The 19697-nt window shown below is 46.7% G+C and overlaps 1 protein-coding gene across 1 annotated transcript in view; it reads right to left on the reverse strand.

Moving 5' to 3' along the window:
* The window catches only part of LOC119389544 (uncharacterized), a 120092-nt gene continuing 100395 nt past the window's right edge, over positions 1-19697 (reverse strand). Inside the window, 4 exon segments of the mRNA XM_037656859.2 lie at positions 1-4680; positions 4682-5289; positions 15142-15235; positions 18398-18544. Coding sequence (XP_037512787.2) covers positions 2032-4680; positions 4682-5289; positions 15142-15235; positions 18398-18544 — 3498 coding nt within the window. The 3' untranslated portion in view covers positions 1-2031.

The following is a 19697-nucleotide window of genomic DNA, read 5'->3' on the forward strand; positions in this document are numbered from 1 at the left end:
AGGTCCCTAAAAGAAGGTGATGCAATACATACTTTTAAATAGATAAGTCAGACAACGTATGAACTTGCCCAAGTCGCGGGCAAAGGACACTCCCCACAAAAAAGTGCTATCAAAGAGTTTACTGGGTTGGAACACTTCTGTGCACCGTATTTATAAATGTTGCATAGAAAACATGCAAGCTGAACACATAGCTAAAAATAACAGCAGAGCTTCTCTGTGGAGGACCGTTACGCATCTGCAGTGAGGTGCAGGGTAGAAGGGACTGAAAGCTGAATTGTAACTGGAAGAGAAGCATTTAAAACAAAAAGAAGCAACATTGCTTTAGAAGTACTTGAACCTTGATATAACGAAGCGAATCAAATTTGGTTGGTATAAAACCCAAATGCAGGTCATGGTGTGTTAGTTTACAGCAGAGAAGAGTTAGTTTCATAGTCGCTCGAAATATGACCTCAAGACAATCTGTGCATGCGACACTGCAGACTTGGTGAACCACCGCAAATATCCTTCTTTCGCCAATATATCTGTGTACACATATGTTCGTTGCAGTAATACTTTCGCCCGAGATAAGACTTCATTATATTCAGGTTCAACTACAGATTACACCATTCCACAGGCCAGTGGGGCAAACATCGCAGTTGGGTAAATGCATCGAAATGTCTTCTCTTACTCCTTTCGCTCAACACAACACGTTTCAACTAAGCCTCGAGTAAAAGCACGTAAGCATAAAACAAGGCAAGCCCCTCCCATTCCTCTCATTAAGGACACTTGATGCAAAAATAAATAACACCGGCCCAAGAAGCAAGTACGTCTTGCTGCTTTTCAGAATGCCTTCGCAATTTCGCAGTTGTTGCGAGTGGGCTTGCGAGAGTAACTGGAAAAAAAACGACGCTTGCGAGGCATCCAAGCAGTCTTTGGTAATTCACTCGCACCTGGGCACAATCTCTTCCAACAAGAGAGAAAGAGGAAATTACAAACTTCAGAACAGGGCATGACAGCCTATGCATACAACTAACGCTAGGTAAAAACAGGCAGGGGAGAGAAAAAAATATTCTGGCACAAGCACCAGTCAGTACCTGCACCCTATCAAATGCGTAAATTAAAAAGATCGATAAAAAGGATGTGTGCAAGTACCAAAGACTTCCCGTACTGAGAGTGACCTTGTACCTATAATTCTGTAGCATGCATGCTTTTTTTTGTCCCTGCGTGTTTTCTTTCGTTGTAAAAAGGAGCTGTCAAAAATACTGTTGCGCCATTGCAAGATTAAAAAAAAAAGCACAGGATAGAGCAGAATGACTAGTAGAGAGTCCAGATAGTGAAACTACACATCCACAGCAGGGGTATCGGGCATGTTGTCTGCATTGGCAGCTGGTTTAGCGATATCGTCACTTTCAGGGTGGCTGCCATTGCTCAGGATGGCTGGCTCGCTTCCGGGCACACAGGCTTCCTTGTTGTCTTTCTGTTCCAGTGTACCCTTCTCTTCTGGCGTCCCGTTGCAGTTGGCAGCGGGTTCTCCTTTGCTTTGATTTTCAGCAGCAGCTGCCTTTGCTGCGGCAGCAGCAGGCAGCTGCAGCGCCACCCTTGGGAACTGCTCTGACTGCAGCATACTTGCTTGTGGCCGTTGGCTTTGCTGCGGCAGTTTTTGACGAGGTAGCAGTCCTACTGGCAGCACTCCTCTGAGTTGTTTCCGTTCGCCTTGCACCAGCCAACTCCTGGTTAGTGCTGTCTTTGCCGAGCTTTGAGTCTCGCGTCGCTGGAACCCTCGCAGATGTTTTTGCAGCCGCAGGGCTGGCATCACTCGCCTTCTTCGTGGCAGTCGAGGCACTCCCAACCCTCGACGTTGTTCCGGGCCTCGTTCCGGGCCTCGAAGTTGGTGCTGTAGTAGGACGACTTGCCGTAGTGCTCGATCCAACTCTTGGTGCAGAGCTACTGCTGGCAGGCTGAGTCGATTTAGGTGCGGTTCTGGAAATGGGAGGCCTAGTTGGTGCCGGCTTAGTAGTGGGCTTCTTTTCGGCAGTTCCAACTTCTGCCTTGCTAGCAGACGTCATTGCAGATCCGGTGGATGTTCGCGGACGAGGTGCTGTGGATGATTGTGCTGTTGGCTTGGCCTTTGACGCTGGAGCCGAGCTCTTTTCTTGTGGCTTGGACGTGGTGGGCCTCGTAGGTCCAGTGGAAAGCTTTGAAGATGCAGGAACTGGCTTCTTTGCTGGTGCATCGGTGGTGGGAGCAGACGATTTGGGCTTTTGGGGGCTCGGGCTTGCGGGTTAGGCCCGTTTTCGCAGTGGTGCTTGCCATGCTGCTCTGTTTTGCAGTTGTAGTTGCTGTGATAGGTTTAGTAGTAATGGGCTGCTTTTTCAGTGGAGATTTTGCTGCAGGCGTAGCCTTTGCGGATCCTTCTGTCTTTGTAGGGAGTGGCTTTGTTGCAGGCTTATCAGTGGAGGATGTCCTTGGCTTTGGAGCGGGTGACGCTTTAGCGGCTGGCTTTGTTTTCTGTGAAGCTGGAGAGGGCTTTGCTGTGGCAGTAACTTTTGCTGCGCTAGCCTTTTGTTCAGGCAATGTGCCCTGCTTCTGAGTTGCTGCAACTTCGGTTTTTGTTTCGGGTAATGAATCTTGCTTCATGTCTGACATAGCATCAACCTTTGGCTCGGAGGCACTGGTCTCTGCAGGACTTGTAACTAGTTCAGAAGAGGCTGCTTCCCTCTGTTCTGTGTGAATGGTCTCCTCAGCAGCGTGAGAACTTTCGACCAAAGCCTCGCCGGCCTCTTTTTCCAACTGCGAGATGACTGGCTCAACAGGCTTAACGAATCGCCACTCATTGTCTCTCTCAGAGTCAGAGTCTTCCGTGACCCCATCTGCCTCCGGAATGTTCTCTGGAATAGCACCAATGTCAACCACAGGAGCGGGAGTTTCATCAACCGTAGCTTTTGCATTCTCACTCATGCACTGCACCTCATTAAGTGCGGCAGAGTTGTGCTCCAAAAGTTGCTCAATCGCAGGACTCTGCGACTGGAGACATTGATTCTCTGCCTCCTTGGAAAGATGCTGATACGACTGCTCACAAGGCTGTTCAACATCACTGGCTGGAGATATGGCAGTGGTTGCAGGTTGTTGGGGCTCAGCTTGCAGTTGATAGTCTGCAGACAGCGAGGAAGATTCTTCAGGCATATGTTCCAAGATGTGTGAGCTTTCAGTACTTGTAGGAACAGCAAAAGAATCTTCAATGAAAGGCTCAGAAACTTGGCCACTAAGCACAGAACTTTCGACTTGGGGATCTACGTCAAACACTTTTTCTTGTACTTGTTCTTGCTGCTCAACAGGGATATTGTAGCAGAGATTGTCAACTTTTTGTTCGCTTTCATCAGCCTGCTGGTCAAGAATGTTCTCTGCAGGGGGAGTTTCTTTGAGTTCGCAGAAGATAACGGCACTATCTTGCTGGACAGGTTCTGCAGTGACCTTCTCAACAATGGACTCTGCTGAACCACCCAAAGAGGTGTCATCAGCATCGTCTGTACCCAGGCTCTCTAATATTTCGCAGACGAACTGATCATGGTGGGCATTCTCACTTTCAGCACATGCCATGCTCGTGTCTTCACGCGGCTCTGGAACAGTCTCGCAAATAAATGCCTTATCTGCTGCGTGAGGAGGTGCACTCATCTCCGCAAGAGACTGCATGGCTGAGCTGTTAAGGTCAATAGACACGAGGTCATCCGACTGGATGCTAAGGGGTTGATTATAACCAAGCCCACTGGCAGCCATTTCAGTATCAGCACCATCCTTGACGTGTTCAGGCTCTAATGGCTGTTCTGGCTGCATGTCCTCTTTGTTGATATTGGACTGTTGCACCTCTCCGTGGAAGGGATCGAGCTGTTGCACTTCTTCCTGTATGCTATCTGGTGACAGCATGTTGCCGTGGATATCGTCTGAATGTTCCAGATCTAATGTTTCAGCATCATGTACTGCATGAGTGGGATCAACTACTGCAGCCACCTGCTGAGCGACATCTGGCAATACAAAAGAATCCATGTCACTGGGCTGCACAAGCTTGAAATCTTGTTGATCTTCCGGTAATGTACTCAGGCACTCATCCTGAATGGCCGATGCCACTGGTTGCTCTTTCGCTGCCTCCAGTTCCTGGACATCCTCAGGAAGAGTGCTAACATCAACTCCTTCATCTGGAAGCTCTGCCTCTCTCAACGTTTCGGGCTCAACAGGAGCTCCAGGAAGGTCTGCAACAACGGGCAGTGGATCTTCAGGCATCGTACGTTGGCCAATTGGAGAGGGCTGCCTGGCATCAAGTTCCTGGTCTGAGTTAGCATCGAACTCTTGATGCTGTGGTGTCAGACTAGGTACTGTAGATGAAGTCTGTTCGTGAGGCAATTCAAGTTGGCCGCTACCAGCCTCGTCAGGACACTTCAGCAAAGGAAGAGAACTGCTCAGCACTTTCAGTGCCACTTTCTTCAAGTGGCCCTGCAATAGCCGAGCTTTGAAGGCATTCGGCTGTCTCGAGGTCGTGCCCATAGCCCTCGTCGTCGAACGGGTTGTGGTGTACAGCCTGGCGTACCGATATGTTGTCGCCAAATCCATTAGGTGCATGCGAGATGCCGTCAGGCTGATCAAACTTGTCTTCGAGACTGCCATCAGCTGGGACGGCACCATGAAACTGCTCGGGTAAATCCGAGAACTTTCCACTTTCTTCAGTGTGAAGGAGGTGCACTTGATCAACAATTTGGCCAGCAGTGATGACATCATCATTGACTCTGTGCAGCGCTGTTTCAATCGTCCCTTGAACCACATCAGAGGCCACCGAAAGAATTTCACTTTCGGCGGCGTGCTCGTAGGTGTGGGAATTCACAGCTTCGGCATCGAACAAGTGGGCTCCGTAGCCGTTGCTGTTGAACTTGGAAGCGTCGAATTCACTCGCATTGAAGGCCTCCTTTGCATCTTCGACAGGTGGTGTTGGCAGCTCGCTTCCAGGCACTGGCTTAGGGTAGTAGTCTACAATGTTCAGAACCGAAGGCTCAAAGTCGCGGGGATCACGCAGAAAGACGACTACGGCTGTTATGTTGTCTGACGAGCCCAGGTCTCTGGCACACTGCACAAGTGTGTGGGACACATAGACTGCGCTCTCGGGGTCCTCGAGAATTGAGTGGTACACTTTCGATGCCGCATTCTTAGGGTCCACTTGGTCCCAGAGACCGTCGCAACCCAGGATAAGGAAGTCTTCCGTGCCATCAAGGTCTATGCTGACCACATCTGGCTCACTGGTTACAAAGGGCTTATGCTCGGCATCTCCTGCAAGGAAAAGATGCACAAAATCGTAGCTACTTCTACTAAAGCAAGAAACAACCTCAAAAAGTAAAAAAAAAAAGAAGCCTGAGGCTTAAAGGGACCGACAACCAATTTTGCAGTACCCATTTTTTTTTTTTTTTAGTGCGACAGAAAGCTTACCGGTCAGTGTTTAGCCATGGAGTGGTAATGAGGATAATGCTGCGAAACCCTATCATAATTTTTCTTTCTGCAGCGCCGCTGAAGTCGTACACGCAACACACGCTCCAGTTCGGTGAGCATGCATGCACGCAACGTGCATGTGCTACGGCTCATCATAAGTACACTTGTTGTCGTGAAGGCAGTGCTACTTCTCAACATCAAGTCCTTACTTCGTAATAAGCAGAGATGTCTCATGACATACACAATAATTTTAAGCACAAATTATGGCACGCCTAATCATCAGCAGACTACGTACAGCAGTCCAAACACCTAGTTTACACAGTACCAAGGCTTGTCGCCAAGAAATAGGAATCCTATTCAAATAACGAAAAGAATGCTCTATTCTGTCGCTATAATTCACAATCTTTCCACTTCCAGCAGTGTCTTGGGACACGTCCTGGCCGGCTGGCTGCCAGTCCCTTTAAGCTTTGCCAACTACTTGTTACCGAGTATAAGTAGAAAGGTGCAAGGTGAGCATGGCACTTGAGAAAAGAGGTCATGAGTATCCTGTCCTACTCAACAAACCTTACAACAATAGATAACGAGGAAATGTGGCAAATTAGTCTGTGTATAGGGTACCTCGCCAGCAATCCAATTAATCACTAATTGCAGAATGACTGCACTATATACAAAAGAACCTGCCATTTCAAACCATGAAAAAAGAAAATAAATTTCATACCAAGAATTTCCATGAAATTAGCAAAATGGCAGGATATAACATTTTATAGTACATTAGCTCTTAAGGCGGCGGTCTCACTCCGGCGGCACGAACACGTCGTTTTTGTCACTTTTCCAACCGACGCGGCGGCTGTTCTCCGTGCTTTATATAGTTGACTTATATATCATTGAAAAGCTTGATCTTTGTACTTTTCAAATATATTTATTAAACACAAGTCAACCATTAGTATTTGGGGATGGATAGCCAAGAATAAGCGCAAGTTACACGGTTTTGGCTGACTGTGCCTCAGCAGTGACCATTTTTTTAAAAATTTGCTACAGTTACAGCACTGTTCTTTGCGCAGCACATTCAAGACATATTTACCTATTTTGTCAACGTAGCAAATTGATGTTGGACTTCTACTTTTTTGTTGCTGAGCTTTTGAAAACAGCCAAATTTAGTAACTTCCGCAGCAGATTGTCCAGTAACTATTCGCTAGAGAAAGTTCATTTTCGGGGCGTATGTAGAGGATAAGATTTTCCGTCTGAATACCCAATTTCATCGATGTGCACGTGCTACTTTTTAAATTATATTCATCTGAAATGGGCGATATTCTCAATATAGGGACCTACCGTGGCCCATTTTCGTGGAAAGCTACTGAAGTTCCATGGCCGAATTTGCACGTAGAGAAACTATAGTCCCCGATCTATTTCCTGGACCTAGCGTTTTTCAATAAAGCAAGCAGAAATGCGATACGAAGCTCGTAAACTGTCTTAATTTTTCATGCTGAAAACGTCAACAAAAGTGGAGTAATCTTCAAACTGCGCTGAAATCTCCGCATGCATAGCTTAAAATATAATAGTTACGGTCTCCTTATATAATTATACACACTAATCACACACAAATACCGCAGGAACACTGAGAAATCTGCATTATTCCTATCACTACAACGAAAATCTTCCTCTAACGCCACCTAGACGGACAACACGAAAGCGCTGCATTGCAAAGCTCCCCGTCTCCCCGACTGTGGCGTTCGAAAACATTTTACTTCAGGGGAGAATGTCAACTTCAGACCATGCCCCAGCATCTGCAAGTCTTCTTTTTCTCTGCCTTTCAGACGGCTGCGCGGGAGAGCGTGAAAGCAAGTGTGAAGCATGGGCGCCTTGGGGGGTGCAAAGCCGTCTTGCATCGCGGCTGGGGGAGGGGGAGAGAGAGAGAGCTGGCATAGCTTGGGTGGGGGCAAGTGCCGGTGTGGCTGGAGGGGGGCAAATGCCGATTTTGCACAGAGAGTATGGGGTGAGCGTCGTCAAGTGAAAAAAAAAAAAAAAGCCGTACTCTCGGAACGTTCCCCTCGTGTGCGTGCGTATGTTTGTGGCCCCACTCGGGCGACCACTAAAACCGAGGGGTGTGCAACGGCAGACAAAAGAAAGCAGAAAAACGGGCAGTGCGCGTGCGATGCGAGGGAACTGAGTACTAGGCACTGCGCCGTGCTCCCTATTGGGCTGCAGAAATTAGGTGCCTTTTTCCTTTTCCTTCGAATCACTAATAATAACTGAGTAGATCTGCGTGGGCGAAGTATGTTTTGAATAGCACCTCAGCTTTCCTTTTCTTTCCTTTTTTTTAGAAAAAATGTCGTTTTCCAGAGGTGTGGTTTGCTGGGCTTGTTCATATGAATCCACAGCAATAAACATCATAAATACGAGATAAGGCACACATATATAGGAATGACACGACAACTGTTTTGTACTTGCTGCGTGTTCCTTTCTGCCACTGCTAACAAACTAAACACCGCAGAGTTAAACTAACTAAATTAACAATTAAACACAATTAAGATGTATACCTCTGCTTCTAAAAAATGTAGGCCACTCGAATTTCTTTGGTACCGGCTTCCTTTCCTTTATGCGTCGCAGCATTTTCCCCGGGCAAAAGTGCGTGAGCGCGAAAGTAACCCATCCCGTTCAACTGGGCTTGCTGTGCTCTGTACTTGCTAGATTAGGCTACAAGCGGAAACTTGGCAGGATACGCTCGCTCCGATTCGCCGTCTATCATATACTTTGGCAAGTTATGCATCGGACTGTTTCGCTTCAGGACGTGGGTTCGATTTCCGCCTACGACAGGCGCATTTCCATGGCAACGAAATCCAGGAACACCCGCGTATATATTTCCGTGCACTCTAAGTGTTCAGGAGTGCCCCATAGCGGCGTTCCTCATAATTACATAAGGCTAGCTCCAAGGGGACGCGGGCGTTTGCGAACTCTTCACTCTAAGTCGGAACACCGTGCAACAAGGCGCTCGCGTGGTTACCCTGCCTCCGCCCCCGCTTCTATCACGCGCACCTTTAGACAGCCTGCGGTTACAGCCTAGGAACTGCGAGCTCACTTTGCGTATTTCTCTGATTCATTGCTCTTGCTTTGAATGATTGTACTTTGGGGTGTGGAACACGGTTTCTGTCAGCCCAGTATCGCAAACTTCACACCTAAATTTGTATACCTGTTTGCTCGAATCACAAATAAAGTTTATATAAAAAGCCTTAGTGGTAAGCTTCGGCCGTATTTGCGGTCACCCTGTGGCATGTGCGGGCACATATTCATTGGGATTTTCCGAATGGTCTACTCTACATCTCTTCTGGCACTTGGATTTGTATGTTTCGGCCCTAAATAGTAGGCCTCCTAAGTTTTTTTATTTCTTCAGTAAACCTCCTCAGGCAAGGTTTTACAAACGGCAGGTGGCATACATGCGTGATACGCTTGGGGTCCCGGTTCGTTCGCTGCTGTATATCCTTGTGCGCAGATCATATCGGTGACTACGCAGCAATTCTTGCGGTAGCGGGAATTTGCGTCCAATGCTGATGTGGTGAGCTGGAAACCCGAAGTATGACATCGTTCCACGCAACACAGCTTTGCCGTCGGAAGACAGTGACATCCGATTGATAGCCTCCGGCCGGGAATCTTAGGCGCGTGCCTGTAGGCTTGTGTTGCTGCACTGGCGGCTGAAATCAACAGCTATTCCTCGATATCTGCGCAGTGCATGCTGTTGTGCTCGTGACACGCGATCGAACACCTCCTCTCTGTTTTCTTTGCTCAGCTCGTGCTTTATCAGCCGCCGCTTTCGCCTGAAGGAGAAACGTTAGGAGCTAACAACTCAACGTCTTTGGAAAGTCTGCCGTGCTGAGAACTTGCGATGTCTGAGGATAGCGGGTCGTAAACTCGTAGCGTGAGTCGTAAGGCTGATGAGCCAACGTAGCCGAACTGGGACTTGCGCCTAGTAGCCAGACAAGAAGAGAAGCGTTTTTGAAAACGATAAGTTTATAAAAAGTATAGTTGGTATCGTTGTGCATAAAACACGTTTACATGAAAGCGACAGATGCGCATCGCGTTCATGTTAACAATGGCTATTCGCTAGGAAGGCGCATTGCAGTAATACGCCAGACAGGGATGGTATTGCGAGTCCCGGTCGAATCACAGGCCGTAAATCACGAAGAGAGTAACGGTGGCCTCCCGTCGTGCGAACTCCGGGCGTGCCTCTTTCGCTATAAGGTATTCATATTAGCGCAAAGCAAAAAACAAACACTCGAGAAGGAATTGGAAGGGAGCAGACAGGTCAGGCGCTGAAACCTTTCTGCTTCCTCCCACTTCTCTCTGTAGTCTTTGTTTCTTTGTTCGCGCTAATATGTATCTCTTTGTATAGTGGTTCATGAAGGAGAAAAAGGTGGTAATTTTTGTCTCCCGTGCTTCAGACACGGCTAAGCGCATGTATCCCTCTGACATCAATGAACTCGGCCAGCAACCACATGGCCGCTGCGGCGAAGAGAAGACGAGGGGTTCTGTAAACGGCGTCGCATCGCGCCTTTCCGAAACGCGCTTGCAAAGCCGATGCGCTACTGTCGCATTCATGTAAACGGGATTATAACCGGCCAGCTGGGGCGACTCCATTCATTCAACAAGACCGTCTCCACAAAATGGTCTCCACGTTGTCTGAGTGTGGCCCAGTTCATCTTCCCACGGTAGGGAAGTGTGCCTGCGTTGACAGTTTGCCGTAAACCGGCACGGCACGCACCTCGTTCACACGAATGCGACAACTGGCGCATCGCATCCATGTAAACGGGTGTAAGCGCTGGAAAGGCGCATCGCACAAATGCGCCAGGCAGGTGTGGATTTCGAGGGGTAAGCCGACTCATGGACCACCTTACACAATTGAAGGGGAACGCCGGCCCCTCCTCGAGTCGGCTTCGAGTGCACCTCTTCGATACTACACGACAGCTGCGGGGGCAGAAAGCGAGGACTTCTCGGGAGGGTTCATGCACTCCATGTAAACGGCGGCGCATTGCTCTAGGAAAGGTGATGTGCTACCGCTGCATTCTGTCGCATTCGTGTAAACGCAGCTGGAACGCGGCACTGTTTCCCACGGCAATGCAGTCTAATTGAGTTAGTGGGGGAGACAAGGGTTTCCCAAAAGTCTGTAGGCTAACCAATCCTTCCCTGGGAAGGAGGGGTGCACTATGCACGAGGCAACACCCCCAAGACTGGTGTAGTCTAGACCCCACGAGTACAGGAGATGGGGCATAACATCCACTGTGCTAGCCTGAAGCTGAGAGGCAGCATGGGGGGGGGGGGGGGGGGGGGGGGGGGAGAGGGCGATTGAGCGAGGATGAGAGCAGGTAATAAAATGTGTGCTGCAGCACGAAAGCCGACAGTCTGTGCTTAGTAACGGGAGACGCTAGAGAACGGAACGCATTTCATTCGCATCCACTGGTGTCCACTGCTCGCGTAGATTTGAGCTTCTCGAGCGTGCGCTGTGCACTCTTAGAAAAAAAGTTAGTAAATGGTTAGTAAATGCTTGCATTTACTACTTTCGAGCCTATTTTACTACCATCGCGAAATCTGTTTACTAGCCAGCAGTTAGTAAAGGTCGTAAAGTGCTGCCTTCACTAACCAGAAAGTTTACTTGGTGTTTTTAACTAAGTAACTACTAGCCACCCACATTGCCAGATCTTTCGTAGATGCGCAGTATACTTTGCCGTAATCGTGACAGTCTTTAGCAAAATTTAAACAATTTTTGTTTTGTTGATTACCTTGGAATTAAAGTTTCGTGCTACGTGATGGCACGCATATAAGCAAATATAAGGGCACACGACAATGTGTAGAAAACATCAATTATTCTTCTAAATTCTATGATTGCCAACCAGTACACGGTGCATAGGAGCATAGTCTTCAAGCCGCTGCTAGAGTAGATATCAGCTACGTAAAAGTCTTGCTATTCTGTGTGTGCACTTGCGTGTGTTTTCTCATTCGTGATCAATTCATGCCTCTATGTATGTTGGTTGCTTTGTGTACCTACCACGGTAATTACATAAAGTAATTAGCGGCCATTCGTTAATGTACGAGGACAATGCCACTTCGTTTTTTTAGTCCTTTAGGTACTTTTGTAATAGAATCATCTTTATATGGCAATGCACACGCACATATAAACAAAATAGGCGTAAGCCTCTAATTGAGTTGTTAGCGCGGTTACTAACAACTTAGTAATGGACTAGCCATTCGAGCTAGTGCTATTCACTCACTAACTAAGGTAGCAAGTTCCACTAGCCTGCATTTTACTACCTTCACTTACTAAGAGGCTAGTGTATTTTGTGACAAGTAAACGGTTAGCATTTAGTCAGTGAATATGCCGACCTTTTTTTTCCAAGAGTTGTCGCAATCGGCGAGCCACCCTTTGCCTCGGGCGCCGGGACGGAATAAAGGCAGCCGCCTCACTTTGCGGCGATAAGGAAGACGCCGGCTGTTTCTCATGCACCAGGAGGTGCATGGTTGCAATTGCTCGAAACAACACCATTGTCGCTGGTGCCGAAGCGGTAATGCGACACATAGCGCCTTTGTGCCCCAGGAAAGGCCGTGATGCCGAGTTTCCGCCGAAGACGGACCTCGGACTACCGCACTGTGCGTCTCCGGCTGTTAGGCCGTCTACGCTTCGATCAGCGCCAGCTTGCTGTCAATTACTGACAATTTGGGTGAAACGACCACTCATCATGTTATTGTAACGAACTTTATTGAAAATCAAAATCCTACTGAAATAGCGTACGCGAATAGAGAAGTCGTTCCCCCGACAAGAGAATAACGCACCAGGACCATTCATGCCACGCATATATGTCGCTCAAGACGTAATTGCTTCAGCTCTGTCATAGAAATGGTTTTGCGGTTCGTCTGATGCTTTGCACACGGTAGCATGATAAATAAACGCTGCATCAACCAAAAGATGAATTGATACTACTCTGCTGAAGTTTCAATTCAAATGAAATAAATGACGGTACGTATAGCAGGGAAAACTGTGCTGCTTAGGCAATTAGCACGGGTTTGACACCGTGGGTCAGAGCGGCAGCGTTGTAGCACGCAATTGCCAAACTACCCGTCTTTCGAACATTCGGAAGCTTAGGTTACATTCGGAAGCTTATGTTACACGGTGAAGGAAGAGCACAGCTAGTCAAATAGAATTTGTCTTCTCCTACAGACGAACGAGAAGTTGTGTCGGGTATAATGAGGGGAGGAGGGGGGGGGGTGGAGGTGTTACACACAACCACTGGGCGCGTTTCTTCCATGGGGGAAGGAAGGAGTACATACGAGTTTGCTTACACCCCGTGTTGCAGGTCAGGGCAAAACTGTGCCGTGTTCCCAACAAGGGCCGCAGAAATAGCGTCACGACCCTCTACAGGGTATCACAAACGGCAGAGTTTTGACAACGGGACAGAGTTGAATGCTATCCTGGAGGCAGTCTCGTCTTTATTCTTTCTTTTTCTTCCTGTCAGACCACCATGTCTCACGTTCCAGCACAATTGCAGTGACAACGATGTCTTCCGCATACTTTTGACGCAGAAAGATTGCTGTCAATTCTACTGCGCAAAATATATATATATATATATATATATATATATATATATATATATATATATATATATATATATATATGTGTAACACACTCAGAAACGACGCAGGGTTTCTAGGTTCGGTAAAAGATTCTCAGAAAAGTCAGACACGCGTGCGAGGCAATTTTATTTACGTTCCGCTCGGGGTCCGAGCTTTATCTGATGAAGCTTAGACCTCCAGTGAAACGTAAATATAATTGCTTCGCACACGTGTAGGTAGGAGTAAACGACAGCGACAGAGGGGATTATTTACATAAGTACACTGTACACGGAAGGATGTGATGTCTCATGGTTCGCTTGTGTGTGTGTGTGTACGCGAACAGAACTTCCCTGAGCATTTGCAAATAATTCATAAACTGTGAATAGAAGCCCTCATGTCACCACAATTATTTGGAGAATAATTACTGCATAATTATAGCGTTCTCTCTACAAAATATTGCTGTCAATTCTTTCTCGAGCGAAATAAAATCTTTAGTACATAGATCGATTGTGTCAGGGTGTGTAACGGCATATAGAGTGGTAGACGTAAGTGGCTGTTTACTTGAGGAAGTACATAAAAATGGAACAAAGAAAAAGGATAGTTTATTATGATGACCGCTGTCTAGCTCAAGCAGATGACTGAGTAGTGACAATCAGTAAATGAGGTAGGAGTAAACGACAGCGACAGAGGGGATTATTTACATAAGTACACTGTACACGGAAGGATGTGATGTCTCATGGTTCGCTTGTGATGTGACCTCCGCGATAGAGTTTGTCACCCAAACCCGCATTTCGGCACTGTATGTCACGGAGAGCAGCTGGCCAGGCAGACTACGTGAGCGGTTTGCAGCGCAATTGTTCCTCCCGTGAAAAGAACCGCACCGCTGGGTACAGGGACAAGTGAGCGAGGGTCATCACAGAAGGAGAGATAGAAAGAGGAGTCGTTGAAGGGGAGAAAAAAAAAAGCAGCCCTTGCGGCAGCGGCGCGTAAATAGTTATACTACCAGGAGAAAGAGGCACCTCTTTTCTAGACAGTGGCATGGGAGTACGAAGGCTCTCTGGGCCGTGCTTTTTTTTTTCTTTGGGGGGGGGGGGGGGGGCGGGAGGGAAGGGGGGGGGGCGTGAAGCACATCTGAAACTTTTCAAAGGAGCAGCGGCGCCCCTGAAAAGAGTGGATTAGTTGCAGCAGGGAGAGGCTCTTCGCTGTCGCGACGGCCGGAGAGCGCATTTTCCTCTCTTTTTTCCAAACGTGACTTGGTGGCGTCTTCTGGCGGCTCAGAATGAAACTACACTGCAGTGGAACCCCCACCTTAAAGGGGTCATGAAGCACCCCTTGGGCTTGTTGAAAAAACACATCCTGCGGAAAGCTGACACGGCTATGAACTGCTCTGCCAAATACTACAGTCGTGCGTGCCGCGTAAAGGCCACAAGCGGAGCGCGAAGTTGCCGTTTCTCCAGGCGACCTCTTTTCAAACAGAGGCCGGTTCTCACTCTCGTCGGTGGGCGGGGCGTCTGTCAGTTTACGTCGCGGATCTGTCAGTTTACGTCGCAAGAGACATAGCATGCTTATTGGCCGATAGCCGACGTAAATCGAGAGCGGCGTTCGGATCAGATGCGCTTCTTGCCGCGGGGTGCCGCCACTTGCCGGCGCCGCACTCCTCAGTACACGGTAGCCGCACTCGCGCAAGCGAATCACAGCGGGAGAGCGATCGCGTTTCATGACACTGACGTAACTTCTTTGCCCCGTGTCATCCCTCCCTGTCTAGCTTCGAGTGTGCTCGTCGGCACGAGAAAAGAGAGAAAGCGCTGGGAGCGCGCGCCATACCCCCGTAACTCCGCTGATTCTTGACGGATTCGAGAAATTTTTGCGGCAATCTATTCGGGAGGCAGTAAACTCCGATACTAAGGTCATTATATCATTACTTGGAAAAGTGGTTCATGACCCCTTTAACTAGCGTTGCAGAGAGCCCCTAACATTTATCACCGTAAGAGATACAGTTACCCGAGCAGGTAAAAAAAAAACACAGCCAAAGCCATAACCAGTCAAACAAAACTCAAAGCGTAGTCTTAAGCAAGGACACTACAAATGTTGAGAAGGACTAACCGATGGCTCTTGACACGCCAAGTGCGCCGTTTACCCTCCAGATACCCATCAGCAGGACCATTCCTCCGAGTTCTTCTATCCTTTTTCTTTCGTCCTGAAATCAGTAACAATTAGTAAAAGCCTTGTAGTACCAGCCATGCTCGCATGAAATTCCAACTACAGTAGGCTCGACAATTCAAACTGAAAGGTACCTCGGGATTTTGTTTGAGTTATCAGAAGTGGTCATAGATATGACTCAGGGCAACATACCAACTAGCATTGTTGCGAGATAACAGAATAAAGCCAAGAATAGTATAGGGGATATTATTTGTAGTAATTATGATATAAATGTGAAGAAAGTAAAGTGGACAAAAAGATAACTTGCCGCTGGCAGGGACCGAACCTGCAACATTCAAATAACATGTTCGATGCTCTACCAATTGAGCTAAGGCAGTGGTCATCCTCCCGTCCACTTGATTGGGTATATCTGCATTTAAACCTGGTAGTGTTAATCAGCACCGCTCGTAGCCATGACTGCAAGTGTGGAATACTTTTTCTGCCTGCTGGTGTCACGTAGCATGTGATCTTTTTGCGAGCTGGCAGCTGACCAAAAATTACACCATCTCCCACTAAAGGGAACCATGTGGGGATGCGAAGCAGCGCATGGGTCGACTTAATGTTCCGTTCATCACGGGCACCTTGCCCGATGTTAACACGTCCTTGCAAGTGGAGCCCACCATGAATTCACTGTAGTTGCTGTTGCTCGTCCCGAACTCATGTTGGAGCACGCCACGCGGGTTCATCGCGCGTCTGCACAACCTCGTTCCCCGACGCCATCACGTGATTGCCGAGAGAGTAAGGGGGAGAGGCCACAGCGTCTCACCCAGCCCCTTACACAGGCCCGAATGTGCTAGCGCGTGCTGGCACACATGGTTTTGTCTGCGTTACGCCAAGCTAGGACAGCATACAGCAGCCCGGGCCCCTAAAGTGCTCTGCACATATCATCAAGGCGGTCGAAAAACAAGAGGAAGAAGACTTCTCCTTGGCGCGAGCGCGCTCAGATGGCTATGCTAGGTGGTAGAAAGCGGACGGTCGCCAAGGACAAACACAGCCCTGAGAAAAAGCTGCTTCGCATCTAATCTCTTGCATACTACCTGAAGGCATGAAGTCTGCCAGAACGAGACACTCACTATGAATGAGTGATGTTTATTGTTTCCCAGTGCCGCCGCGGCATCGTAGACAGCTCTGCACGATTGCCAGTGAAGTGTTTTGGCATAAGCGATCATACTGATACTCATTATAGAACGCATGCATGCGAGTGAAATGTGTTGTGTCCCGCGACTTGTTGTAACCTCTTCACATTCCTAGGATACTTTTCCACATAACACCAGTGCACTGTGGCGAAAGTGACTTGAGACATGTTCGGCACTTGATAGACCAAAAATCGTAAAACAAAAGCAGAGTGCAAAAAAAAAAGACTGGACAAGAGAGACAAGATGGTATGGGTGCTTGGCTCTCTTGTCCTGTCTTTTTTGCACTCTGCTTTTATTTTAAGATACTGAACCAACTCCATCCAGCAAAGCCTTCAATTAATAGACCAAAGCCAGACTGCCTCTGCTTTTTTTCCTTCCTCAGTCAGCATGACATTGTTAGTGCACATGGTTTGGCTAGTTTGCCACTTTTGTAAGCAGGCATTCATGAGTATTAGCGACATAAAGACATGAATGTTTAGCTAGAAGCAACAAAGGCAGCAGATATCTCGAGACATGGACCACCAAAAGATTTGAATTAACCGAATTTATGCAATGAGGCAGTTTGAATTAAACAGCTTTAAAATACACTGAAAACATAGCGGGCCAACCAAAAACTTAAGATTTGTTTGGATTAACCAAAAGCTTGAATCGTCAGTTCGAATTCCTCTAATGTATGTGCCACGAGAAATAATGGCAAACAAACAACTTGCATGATCACCTTTCAACTGCACCAGAGTATATAAAACTCTGCAGTAATGTTTGAACAGTGACATGGCAAGTCGTAGCAAGTTAGAAAAGGTACAGTACTCAAGTAAGGTTTGTGCATAATATTCGTTGCAGAAAGTGTTCAGTAGTGCACTGGAAAGTGGACTGTATGGCCTTTTCTTGCTTTCTTTGCTATTTGCTTCCTTACAGGTAGCTTGTATCTTTACCAGTTTGTCACCATGTGTGCTGTGAGCACTCAAAACACCTCGTCCATTGCCCTACAAACAATGCTACTAGCGGTGCCTTGCATACTGCTAATGTCATGTTTGGTTGTCCGCTTCCCAAGGTGAAGCTCCCAGAAAGCTAAGGAGTCTTCAGTATTATGGAATATTTCGTTGCTGATCCGTTAGCACAAAACTCAAAAACAAAGATTAAGAGGCAGACAGGAGATTAATATTTTCAAGCTTTGCTCGACAATGTCATACCATTTAGTAAGTATCAACTCGTCCAAGAAAAAGTTTTTGTGCATTACTGTAATAACCTGCGACAATGGCACAATATGTCAAATGCAGCTGGAAAGTCCAGGTGGCAGATGTCACTGTGTAGTATTTATGAAGGAGTGCTGAGTTGGACTTGGCAGTAGAGATCATTAGGAACAATATTTGACTATCACATATTTTTTTGTTCCCGCACCATTTGTTTGCATGCATGATAAAGCAGCTTATCTGACAGTTGAGCTCAAAAGAAAGAGCAAAAGCAAAGACGAAAACACATTAGCATCATGGTACTAAATAGACTGTGGTATCCTTATATATATTATACCCTCAGCATGCAGTTTCTAATATGCAAAAGTGCAAGTTTTGTTGCCATTCTCAACAAGCAAAGGCAGGGCAACAAAAACATGCATGAAACAAGTAATGCAATATAATAAAAACATATATGGGAAAGACCAATGAAAATACTTCACATGGAATGTTTCTCGCGTAATATTTGAGAGCGCCCAAATAAACTCTGCAGCAACAATTCCCACGCTGTAGCCGAGCAATATTTCTACGTTTCTGCCTTTTTCGAAGATTGTGACTGTTTTGCGAGCTTAGATCCACACTGAAATTGCATACTGCCTTAATTCCAGAGCCAGATGCAGTAAAAGGTGAAAATTTAATATGTGCAGAATGGACTTAGACAAGGAAAGCACAAAGAAGAGGGACACAGACAAGCTCTTGAATGGAGCCCACTTTGATCACATTCCTGCAAATCACACCTGCCATCAAACATTCAATAACTGAACCTGTGGCCTGTGTTACAGCACGAACACTTGCCTCTCTCTCGGGCTTGTGGGGGTTGACCAATGTCATGGGGATGCCTTTCCTGGCCAAGACGGCCTGCGAGTCACCAAGCCAGCCTACAACAAGTTGCTGCTGCTCACGCAACAGGCAACAGACAGCCGTGCAGCCACTCTTGAGGCCCTGTATGAAGAACGCAGGAATATTCACGAGTGCTTTATTGCATGTACAAATTAAGAGTTTTAGTGTCACACAAAAAGCAAATGATCTGGTCAGTTACAAGGTACAGGTGTAATTTGGTCTAAACAAAAAAGATTCTGTAAAAAGGGTGTAGTACATAATTACAAGGCCTATACCGCACCGCAGAATACGGAATACTATAATGTTTGCTCCATGTCGTTCGAAGTTTATTATTAGCAAAGTAGTACTAGGGTCCCATAGTCCGAAGACTATAAAGGGCCCACGATGAAGGAAGCATGTAAAAAACAAATGCAATGGCAAATTGCAAGACAATGTAGTAGTATCAATAGAACAATGTTATGTGTGAACAAGCTAAAGACTATGTTGGGTGGAATAGTTCCATAATGAAATGGCTGTGAATGACAACAATTTTATGCTGTATATATAGTGCAAACTTGGAATTCGGGGTAGTTTTAACATTAAAAAACAAACAAGTACAATGAAATTCAAATAACTTACTAATACATAGAAAATTATATTGTGTAAGCAATGAAATAGCGTTAGAACGACGAGGGTTGAAAGTGATAATGTGGATTGCTTGGTTCTGTATGTGTTGCACAGATAATATTTACGAATGATATGTGTTCACCCAGGTAGTTATGCCATAGTTGAAGTGACTATGGATAAATGAGAAGTAGAGCGATAATAATGCATTAGTGGAGAAATATGGCCTAGCTTTAATTAACGCGCAAGTACTAAAAGCAGTCTTTCTTTATGTCTAACAAATGTAGACCAAAATTAAGAGTTATGTCTAAACGTACTCTGAGAAAAGAAACAAGCACAAGCATAGATAGTATTAGGACCCATTGTTAGAGCAGCAGAAGTTAATAAATGTTTTTGGGAAGATCTGAAAATCAAACTGAGATTTAGAGGGGTTTATAGTTAGGTCGTTGTTACACCATAAAACTACATTGTTGAGTACAGAGCTTAGTTTTGATATTAAAGATGGAACTGTTTTGGCCCTACATGATACTGTGGTGTCTTCGGCATACAACATGCAATGTGCAGAACATATGACATCAGGGAGATCATTTATATAATATATAAATAATAAATAGGCTTTGGGTGCCTCATGTGGGGGGCCCTTGACGCATTT

Source organism: Rhipicephalus sanguineus, chromosome 4 (genome assembly GCF_013339695.2).
Source record: "Rhipicephalus sanguineus isolate Rsan-2018 chromosome 4, BIME_Rsan_1.4, whole genome shotgun sequence".
In the NCBI taxonomy this organism is placed as follows: domain Eukaryota; kingdom Metazoa; phylum Arthropoda; class Arachnida; order Ixodida; family Ixodidae; genus Rhipicephalus; species Rhipicephalus sanguineus.